At 31.3% G+C, this 11,825-nt stretch overlaps 1 protein-coding gene across 1 annotated transcript in view; it reads right to left on the reverse strand.

The window, feature by feature from the left end:
• The window catches only part of LOC126739294 (proteoglycan 4-like), a 40,698-nt gene extending 29,623 nt beyond the window's left edge, over nucleotides 1-11,075 (reverse strand). Inside the window, exons 1-3 of the mRNA XM_050444914.1 lie at nucleotides 10,301-11,075; nucleotides 5,494-5,774; nucleotides 5,122-5,436 (exon numbers count right to left, since the gene is read on the reverse strand). Of these exons, the coding sequence (XP_050300871.1) occupies nucleotides 5,122-5,436; nucleotides 5,494-5,774; nucleotides 10,301-10,766 (1,062 nt within the window). The 5' untranslated portion in view covers nucleotides 10,767-11,075. The remainder of the gene's footprint in view (nucleotides 1-5,121; nucleotides 5,437-5,493; nucleotides 5,775-10,300) is intronic.
• Between the last annotated feature and the right edge of the window lie 750 nt (nucleotides 11,076-11,825).

The following is an 11,825-nucleotide window of genomic DNA, read 5'->3' on the forward strand; positions in this document are numbered from 1 at the left end:
GTTTTAAAATTTTAAAAAATGATTTTTTCTATGAGTATAAAACAAAAAGTAGCAAATACCATATCATTGTTTTTAGAATATTATTTTCTATCGAAATACGTACTATTATACCAAGTGCCCAATTTAAAATAAGAAAGTTAGATGGAGAACAATAGATATATAAAAAGGTGCTCTTATAACTATTCTATCGGTATACCAAATTTCATTTGTTGATCTTGAAAAGTAAAAAAGTTATTAAGTGTTCCCTTCTTTCTGTGTCACTCGGTACATGCATAATAAGTAACTTAAGAGATATTCATGAGACAAATTAGGAAGACATAGCGATTATAAAACCAATACAGACACGAACAACACTGAGAAATCACCAAACCTCGGCGTATCTGTATGCTGCCACCCTTCTAAACACTAAAAACAATACCTAATCTATAAAACTTATTTAGAAAAAACAAATAAAATAAAAATAAAATTTTAAGCAATTAAATAAATTTAAACATGAACAAAAATATTGACTGTGGAGTGCAAAGCACAGAGGAAGAACCCCCATGAACAAAAATCGGGTACAAGAAGCCAATGGCTAACTAACAACTAACTTTAAGATATATTATTTTAAAATAAAATTATATTGGTATTATAGTAAAAAGTCAAACTAAAAAAATTTTTTTAGTTTCAATTTTTCTGTGTGTATATTTAGTTTATTTATGGTTGGCTAATGCACATTGTAGGTCGTAGCAGGCAAAAGTTTATAAATTATATGAAAAAACAAATATTTTTCGGAGGGTCTGAAAATAAAAATTTTAGAACTAAAAAAATAGTGGGCTCAAACAAAAAATAATTGCAAGAAATTTGAGAATTAGTGAGGGTGCAGGGTACAAAATGTTAAAGAAAAATCGGTTAATAGGCGATGTCAAAAAAACCAATCCTAATATTGACAGAACATTAACGGAAAGCGATATGTAAGAAGACCAGTCGACAAAAGATTTGATGTTAAATATCCAATTCCAACGGTGAAACATGGTGGTGGGAATATTATGGTGTGTGGATGTTTTTCCCGATCTGGTAGATACTGGTCCTATAGTGAAAATAGACGAAAAAATTGATCCCTGTCTATAGGGATATCCTTAAAAATGTAATGATACCCTATGCGGAGGAAGAAATGCCCTTGTGCTGGACATTTCAGCAGGACAATGACCCAAAACACTCTTCTAAATTAGTAAAAAATTTTTTTTCCTGAAAATAGTGGGGATGTTTTGGAATAGCCAGCGCAGTCTTCAGATCTCAACCTTATTCAGAATCTTTGGAACCATTTAGAAAGGGAAATTTGAAAAAAAAAGCAAACAAGCATTAACTTTGGGAAACCATACAGGAGGAATGTGGATTCTGTGGAAATTTGCCAGAACCTCATCAATTCTCTACCTGGAAGATATCAAGCAGTATTGACTGCCAAGGGATATGAAAAAAAATATTGAGAAGTGATATTTTTTTTATTTATTGAATAAAATATGATCCCCTAATGCATGTAAAAAAAATATATTGTTATTAAAGATGTACAACAAAAGTATAAAAAACTTCAAAAAATTTCCATACTTTTATCCAAAAAGTATTACATTTTACACACACATACATATTTACAAAGTATTATTTTCATATAATTGTTTAAAGATTTACCCACAGGTCCCCTAGATTTTAAAGTATTGTGATTTGTAAGGCGGTCTATAAAAAGATACCAATAAATTTCAGTTAAATATTTTGCTTGCTATCAGATAAAGCAATAATATAAATATAACTGGTCAAAAGTAGATAGACAAAAACAATTTTGGAATTATTTTTTTGTCTAGATATTTATAAAATAAAATTAGTATAGTATTCCTTCTCTTTAACTCAAGGTGCAACATGCCACGCGGAATTAGATTCTCTCTTGATTTAAGACAACGCATTATTAATGCATATCGTGCGGGTGATCGTCAAATCGATATTGCTCGTAGATTTGATGTTAAAAGAAAAGCTGTTTGGGCAATTATCAAAAGATATGAAAGGACAGGATCATTAGAGCCAAAAAATAAATCTAGTCGACCAAAAAAACAAAAAAAAATGGACATTAAAGCTGTATGCAAATTAAAACAAATTAGCCAGAATAACCCTTTCATGATTTCTCGTCAAATTCAGATAGAATTACAGGCTCTAGGGATTTGTAATGTGTCCTCAAGAACTGTAAGACAAAGGTTGGAAGAAGAGAATCTATTTGTATGTAGGCCAGCAAAAAAACCATTGCTTTCAAAAAAGAATCGCTTAGCCCGATTGGAATTGGCCGTCAGCATATACAATTTGCTGTCATACAAATATTGTCAAAGCATGCATGGAAACGTGTTTGCTGGAGCGACGAATCGAAGTTTAATTTGTTTAATTCCTATGGAATTCAATATGTTAGACGTCCTTCTGGCCAGCGTTTGAGTCCCAAGTACACAAAACCCACAGTTAATCATGGAAGTGGATCAGTGATGGTTTGGGGTTGCTTCTCAGGTTATGGAAGGGGCCCGTTACATCGCAAAGAGGGCATAATGGACAGGTTTATGTACAGGGATATTCTAAGAGATGTAATGTTACCCTATGTCGAAGACAATTTACTATTGAGATTCCAATTACAGCAAGATAATGACCCGAAGCATTCCTCCAAAATTATAAAGCAATTTTTCGAAGAAGAAAAAATACCAGTTTTAAAATGGCCATCCCAGTCACCCGATCTTAATCCCATCGAAAATTTATAGGAAATTGTAGATCGTGATATTAGGGATACAAACTATTCACATAAAGGTGAATTATTCGAACGGTTGCAACAGAAATGGAAAAATATTGGTTTTAAACTCATAGATAATCTTATTGAATCAATGCCATGTAGATGTCTGGCTGTAATAGAGAATAATGGGTATTTTACAAAATACTAATATTATAGATGGTTTAATTTGTAATTTAAAAAAAATACTTCAAAAAAAAAAAAGAGTATTTGTTATTTTTCAAATTTGTCTATCTACTTTTGTCCAGCGTATATTTAGTTATTTCTTATTATTTACCAAATTAGGTGATTGTTTCTAAAGAATGTTTTATTATTTTTATACATACATGTTTATGTTGCCCATAATATACTTAAATATCTTTATTATAGAATTTTTATTTCCTTTGATTTTTTTAAAAAACCATTTGTCTATCTACTTTTGGCCATTACATTATATGTATATTTTAAATAAATGTTTGAAATATACATACATATTCATACTTACACTTTAACAAAATGTATGTGCCAACACTATCATTAAAAAACAAATTCTTTTTTAATAGCTTTCGTAAATTTGTTTAAGGTAAAATTTTTAATTTCATTTGGTAGTTCATTCTACAATTTAACCCCTATAAAACTAAAGAACTTTTGAAAATTTGATGTTCTATAGTATAGAAAACTTATCTAAATACAGTGTACTGTTAATGTGTTGATTTTGGTAAAATAATTTGTGTAGGTATGTTGGTTGAAGTAAAATCTGTATTGTTGTGACGAATTCATAATGAGTTACTTATTATATTGGGTATTACGTCACTTATGTTGGTTGACCTGTATTTAAAATCTTATATGTAGAAGTCGTTAAGTGGTGTTTTTGTCTGTTTGTCATTGTTAGAATGAAAACTTTATTTATATGAGGAGTAATGTGACCTCTGTATGATATGTCAAATAAAAATCAACAACATTTTCAACATTCAAAAGACATTTGCCAAGTCTGCTGTTAAAGAACTACTATAAACCTCCGACGCATAGTCCATAAAATGTAAATAAATAAAATGATTATAAAAAAAATGATTGTAAAAAATGGTATTTTAATTTAAAAAAAAGTGCTATATTATTTAAGAAAAAATCTTGCATACAAGCATCCTAAAAACTAAAAAATTACAAATTCATAGAACAACTAATACATAACATTTTTTAAAAGCACATTTTTTGATTACCCTTATGTGATAAGGGCATTCCGTTATGTATTTAAATATCTTAGAAATTATTTACCAAGACATGAATATACTTTTAAGAAAAATAACATCCAAAAAATAGTGAAATGGGATCATATATATACACTATTAACTTGACCCTTGTTTAGAAAGCTTGATATTGATGCCAATAACTACCAATGCAAATAATTCTAAAGTCTTTTTGACACTACAAGGACTTGTTTCAAAAATTTGTAAAACTGATAAGATACATATTATCAGTAAAATGTATAAATTCACACCAGGACATATACAACATTTAATTTTAATAACTTGGGTTCCTGCATACTTAAGAGTATTCATATAAATCATTCAATAATTTATCAAGGGATCAAATTTCATCATTTGAATTTAATAGTATTAGTAGTGATAAGCAGTTGAGTATGTAAGATAAAAAAAAATTACTGAATAAGGCATATTGCAGCCTAGATGAGTTTTATTTTATAAAGACTAGAGACCATTGTGATGGAATTTGTGTTTGTTGTATGTAATGTTATATGTATAAGTAGTACATTGACTGTTTTATTGCCAATAACTACATGTCTTATTTTTATATTATTTTTGATGACTCATATTTCAATGATAATATATGTTTGCATTGGGATATTATTTATTACTAATTTTTTGATGTTTATTGAGTTTTTTTTTGTCTGAGGGTATACTTTTTTTTTCTTCAGCTTTGTAAATAATGGTGTAATACACTCTTTATATAGTAAAATATTTTTTGCATTTGAAAATGTTTTTAGCACATTGTTTAAGAGTTCTATCTATATACCTATATATATTTGTGAAGAGGATTTTATTTTTAATACTCAAGCATTGTTAATTTGATTTAATATTTCTTAATTTATTGCTTTGCTCTTAATAACTTGCATTTGACAACTTTATTTTTGTCTTTCAAAAATTTGCAGTCATTTTATTTCATGTTTTTGGTGTTATTGTTTATGGCTTTAATATATTTTTTCTCAATCATTCAAAAACAGTATTTTACTGTGTAACTTATTGTGTATAAAAATAAATCACCATTATTATGGCTGTTGTTATTAAAGTAATGCAATGGGAAACAATTATGGATTTTATTAGAATTAATAAACCTCTTACCTTCTTTGGCTTTTTAATTTCCAACTTCTTAGTTTCAAAACTTTCAGAAAAGCTCTCTGATTTAGGAATCTTGGCATTCCTAATAATTTCTTTCTCGGGATCATTTACCCCCAATGACTCTTTGGTAAAAGAAAAGTTGTCCAAAGACAAACTTTTATTGTTTAAATGGTCCGACAATTCTCGAAATGATCTCACTTTTTTGCCAGCTGGAGTGTAGTAATAGATATCTCCCAACCGTTTTAATGAGTTACTTGTTGACCTCCAGACCAACTCACGTTTCCAGCCAAATTTAAATGGTTTCTGGTACTTAGGATCCTAAAACCCAGTTTAATGTTAAATGTTGTTTCACTGCATATAAAATGACATCCAAACCTGTAAGTCCTCTTTGGATGTCGATGACCTACTGCCTTTTTTAGGTAATCCAGGGCTCCTTACTACAGGCAAATGATTTTTCTTTACTTCAATATCCAATGGTTCTTCTTTAATTTGTATGTCAAGTTGGAGCTCTGATGAATTGGTTTTACTTTGTGGTGGAGTAGAGGGAAGAGATGACTTTTTGTTGGGGGTCAGTAGGATTTCACTGTACCTTTTATTTGGTATCCTGGCCCTTTTCCCTTTTCCCATGATATTACCTGATTTAATGGAAACTTCATCTGAAAGATAGTACATAGTTAGTATATAATTGGAAAAATAGAGTGTAAAATTATTTTTTTTTTCCATTTTATAAAGGTGTTTTCAAATGTCCAAATGATACATTTTCATATGAATTAAAATCAATAATGTTACTATTAGTTAAAGTAAATACATTTTTTTGCTATTGTTTAATTTTTGAAAATAGTTTCAGGCATTGTTTCCTAAGAAAAAATATATTTTGAAGAAACTAGGATCTTCTTTACAAAGCCAATATAAATTACTGTAGTTTAAAAGCTTAATTTTACAGTAATAGCACTACTTATAAAGTAAAAAAGTAGACTTAACATACATCAGATATAAATAAAATGTATAAAATAACTAGACAAAAAACAAAACATGAAATTAAAATATAATGAGGTAAAATATAATATAAAAAACATAAATATAAATAGTGGAAGAATAAAGTAAATATGATATGGAGTATCATAGTATTATATAATACTAAACACTAAATTTAACTATTCACTAAACTTTTTGTTGGAGTTTTATTAATGACCTCAGGTTGTACAACATATAATTAATTTTATTGCAAATATTGTTTATTATCCTCTCACATTTCCTTTGAATTGTTATAAAAAAAGGCATTTATTTCCAACAGGTTTGTTACCCAATTACAGGAAAGAATAAAACAAAATTACCAAAATATGTATAAAAATGAAAAATCAAAATGCTTAACATTTTATGTACTTAAACAGACTATATACATACTAGAAGGACTCTGCATCACCTATTTACTTTATACTTTCTATAAAGGACCTTAAACTGTCAACAAAAATATTGAACCGTTCATGTAAATTATTATTAATATAATTCTGACACATTATATTAATAGGATATTTAAACAAAATATTAGTCCTAGAGGGATTTACATAAAAAAATCTAAAATGCCTAGAGTTTATTCTTGGTACCCGAAAATGTAATCCAGCCAAAAGGGTGGGACAGTCAATCTTGTTATAAATAAGGTTATATAAGAATTTTATGGAAAAAATTTCTCTTCTTTTTGCTAAGGGTATAATATTAAATTTATTTAAGTATAATTGACTATCCAAACCTCTGGCTGGAAAGACACCTTCCTTTCTCAACCAGAGATACTTCATAAATTTGCGCTGAATGCACTCAATATCATCTATCAGCTATAAATTGGACACCAAATTAGAGATCTGTATTCTATTTTTTAATGTGTATGTAAGAGAAGAAAAGTAGTTTTAAAGTATTAATATTTTCAAAATGCTGACAGTTTAGATAAATAAAACCCAACAATTTGGCAGAGTCAGAAATTATTTTTGCTACATGTTTGGCGAAACTTAATTTTGCATCCTAAGTAATTCCCAGATCAATCGCCTCATCCACTCTGGCTAACACAACATTATTTGCTCTATAGCCAAAATTGATTGGCAACAGTTTTCTGGAAAATGAGAGAATAGAGCATTTATTAACATTTAAATATAGTCTATTGACATTGCACCAATTCTCTACTTTATTAAGATTAACCTGAAGGAATTCACAATCGTCTTCATATCTATTTTGGTGAACAATTTTATATCATCTGCAAACAGTAAATTCTGACAAGACAGTAATTTGGCAAGATCGTTTATAAATAATAAAAAGAGAAGCGTGCCCAAAATAGTTCGTGATTAGATTGCGGAACTCCCGAGCACACTTAATATATATGAGACTTAAAGCCTTCATATTCAACAAATTGTTTACGACCTCATAAGTAAGATTTGATTAAAGCAACTAAATCCTTAGAAAAACCAAAAAATGTTAGCTTATGAAGAAATACAAAGTGGTCAATTTGGTCAAAAGCTTTGCAGAAATCAAGGTATATTACATCAACCTGACCTCTATTATCCAAATGCTGACACAAATACTCATTTAGGCAAGCCATGTTTACTGTACAGGAGCGATTTTTGACAAAACCAAATTGATTAGGTGCTATGTCTAATTTGACATGGGCATATATTATATTATAAAGAACTATTTCAAAAAGTTTGGAGAAATTACATAAGATCAATATAGCTCTGTAATTTTGAATGTTATTCTTCGGTCTTCCATTTATCGGGAAATACTGTTGAAGACAAGATAAGATTAAATATGTTATGCAAATGATTTGAATAATAAGCCTGTTTTGTAAGCCTAATAAGATGAGCCCTCTAGTAAGCCAACTTTCTGCTCTTCTTTAGCCTAAAAATAGGAAAGGCACGATTAAAACGACAAACATTTAACTATACTCAAGTTGTAGAACTAACTTAACATACCATAATAATGCCGGATGTTTATGAGGTTATTACTTCCTCTAAGAATAAGCTCTGTGCTAGACCAGACGGGATTCTGGCATTCTTCCTAAAGAAATGTGTTTATGTTCTTATGAAACCAATACTGTTCATTTTTAACAAATCTCTAGGTACTGGTTCTTATCCCACTCTCTGGAAGAGAAGTTTTCTAAAACCCATTTTTAAATCTGGTAGTAGAAATGAAATTTCCAATTATCGGGCTGTGTGTAACCTATCTGAGTTGCCAAAGCTGCTTGACTGCCTGGTCAGTCATAGAATTGCCTGGAGTTTTAAATCTTTATTTAATCCTGAGCAATTTGGATTTATAAAAGGCAGATCTACTGATGCTAATTTGGTGTATGGTGTATTTGCTATATGTCAACTACCTCTACCGCTGCTTGGAGAAGGGACTTCAAGTTGACTCAATATATACAGATTTTTCCAAAGCTTTTGATCGGGTTAACCATGGGGTACTCTTGCAGAAGCTTAGGGCTTTAGGTATTGTGGGGCCTCTTCTTCAGTGGATCTCGGGATTCATCAGAGGTAGAACCCAGATTGTTAATCTTGGAGGTACATGTTCCTCTGAAATTTTGGTGCCATCTGGGGTGCCACAGGGCTCTCACTCGGGCCCTGTTTTGTTTTGCCTCTTTTTGATTGATTTAGTTTGGAAACGTGAAAATTGTCATGTGCTAATGTTTGCTGATGATGTGAAGCTATTTAGGCTTATCACATCCCTTTCTGATGCTGTGCTCCTGCAAAAAGACCTTAATTTGTTCTTTGATTGGTGCCACTTGAATAGAATGTCCCTTAATATCAATAAGTGCCAAAAGATTACTTTTTCTAAGCAAAGAAACCCTATTGCTTTTCTTTATAAAACAAATAATGTAGCAATTGGTGTCAAAACAGAGGTTTCTGACTTAGGAATATTTATTGACTCCAGGTTGTCTTTTAAAAGTCACATCAATCAGGTGACTGGTAGGGCAATGAAAATGCTGGGTTTTATCCAACAGTCTACAACTGATTTGTCTTCGTTTACTTTTAGATTACTTTATTGCTCTCTTGTTAGGCCCATCTTGGAGTATGGCTCAATTGTGTGGTCCCCGTCATATAACTGCTACAGACATTGAACAGACAAAATAAATTTTTAAGGGTGGCTGCTTTTAGATGTGGTTACAGGAGACAGGAGTATTACTATCAGTGGGTCAGGGATAACCTGAACTTACCCACATTAGAGTCACAAAGAACATTACTCGACTTATGTTTTATGCATAAGGTTTTAAATGGTACTATAGACTGTCCCGAGTTATTGTCTCTTTTTAAACTTAGGGTGCCTTCCAGATTGAATAGACAATCAGAAATACTTTCAGTCCCATTCCACCATACCAATTATGGCATTAATGAGCCAATTACACAAATGGCTCGAAGTGCTAATGGTCTGTCAGGACAGATAAGCTTTTTTGACTCTAGGATTACATTTTTTAAGGAGCAGTTAAAGAATATTATTTCATAGGGGCTTTAATTAATTAACTTATCTACACCTTTCATTGATTTATAGATAGTTTTGTATCTGAATATATATGTTTGTATGGGTATGCTATGTTACACTTTTGTAAATGGATTTTGTATTTGTAAATTCCATAAATAAATAAATAAAAAGTACTGAAATAAAATAAGTAATAAGGTTGGAATATAAAGGTTGTTACAAAATTCATTGAAATATTTTAAGAGCATATCATTGGAGTAAATTAAGATTTTTTTTCCTATAAAGATGTGTCCTAAAATGCTTCCCCTCAGAGCTACAGCCCGGGCCCAAATTGCTCAAAGAAGAAATTGCACAGGTGTTCAAGTACCTGTCATGCACCATCCAGAAACTAGATAGTACAGCATAACTTAGAATATAAACAATTTAATTTAATTTAAGCCAATTTCGAGTAAATAGAACAATATCAGGATTTCCTGCTTTTCTTGAGTACTTGCACCTTGTATATAGGTCAAAATAGAGCACTGTTTTTTGAAAGTAGAATGCATTGTTAAAGAGCAAAATCTAATTTTTGAACCACTGTCTTTAGATAAAATTTAGCATGATGTTTCAGTTGAGAAGTATCTACAACCACTATAAATGTTAAATTAATTGCAGGCACTTCCAAAGCAATTAAAATTTAAAAGTTAGATTTAACAAATGTACTGGAAATATGTGCAAAAGAAGGCTTTACCTGTTAGATTGTTTTCGTTCTCTAAATTTTCCCCATTCTTTGATTCAAGATTTTCCTTTTCCCCTAGGGTTTCATTTCCTATATCATTTGTACTCTCATTCTTTTCATCAGCTTTCCTTTTGGTGCCTCTAGTGGTTCGCACTGGTCTGGCCTTGGGTACCTCTTGCTCAGATTCCACCTTGTCATCTGCTTTTTCTTCTGGCTCAAGTGTGGCTACTTCGTCAGCAGCGGTTTCTATTTCATTTTCTGGTTCTTTTTGGCTTTCACTCATCTCAGGTTTTGCAATCTCCTCATCGCCATTCTCAGTGGGATTTTCCGACTGTTGAGGGGGCACAGGTTCCTCAATACTAGTTTCCATTGGTTCACCCTCCTCATCTTGATTTGTTTTGGTTTCTTCTTGCGGCTTTTCCGTGTTCTCCACGGCTTCAGCCTCGGTGTTTTCCACTGTAGTGTCCGTATTTTCCATGCTTTAATGCAAATTACAACAAAAACTGACGATTTATGGGAAAAATTTGTTGAAGCATCGCAGCACGGACCTGGGCTGAAAGTTGCTATCACGTTATGTTGGCCACTTTCAACGCGTCACTGGTTATTACATTTATTCCTCGCACTAAATAAACTGCAAAGGATAAACAAAAATGTTTGATATTTTCTTATTTTGCACTTTTTGCCAAAGTTGCATTTGTCAAAAGTGGCAGAATTTGGGATATTTCAAGACCGGATCGAAAAAACTCAAGCGATTTTGACAACGACTTGAAGCTGCAGATAGCAGAAGCCGTCCAGGGGGCGCCACTGGGCAAAAGTGAAATAGAAAAAATGGCGCCAGAATGTTCAGGCGGCGGGACACTTAAACATATCGATATTATGACATTTGATACGTATTTTCGACCAGTGTTTTTAATTCGTGAACATATGTTATTAACCATTTGACATTTCTGAAGTTTTTGTAAGTTGATTTATTGAATTGAGGAAGTCTATTGCTGGGCATTAAAAAAAAAGGCAAGAAAACGATTTTGCCACCCATCTCTATACACTTAAGGCTGGGCAATCTGATTGGACTGCGTTGAAAAGAAATTCCACTGTTGCCAATAGTCCGACTTACTTTTCCGCCGTTTTTGGGTCTCAATTCCGTCAAAATCCGCTAAAATGTTGTCAGAACCCTTGGACCAAGTTGGATTCAAGTGATTAAATTTTATTAATTAAAAAAAAATGTCTTAGCAGGTGGAACTTTTCTTCTCCTTCTTTAAGTACCTGAAAGAATCATTGAAGAGAAATATTGATTCCTTTTTACAGCTCATTAATTTTATAATTTTTTTTTCTTTTGGTTCCTTCTTGTTTTTTAAGCACATGAAAGGTAATAACGAATTTTTTATAGGTAGTTGCGTTACTAGAAACTTCAGCTCTGCTAGTCTTTTTCCTCAATTGCCGAGAAGAAGTTTTCTTTAACAGACAAATCATTAATGTCCACTATACCACGTAATATCCTACTTCTTCTGCTTTCTCTTTTTTATGTGCCTGGAAAAAG

Source organism: Anthonomus grandis, chromosome 8, assembly GCF_022605725.1.
Source record: "Anthonomus grandis grandis chromosome 8, icAntGran1.3, whole genome shotgun sequence".
Lineage (NCBI taxonomy): Eukaryota > Metazoa > Arthropoda > Insecta > Coleoptera > Curculionidae > Anthonomus > Anthonomus grandis.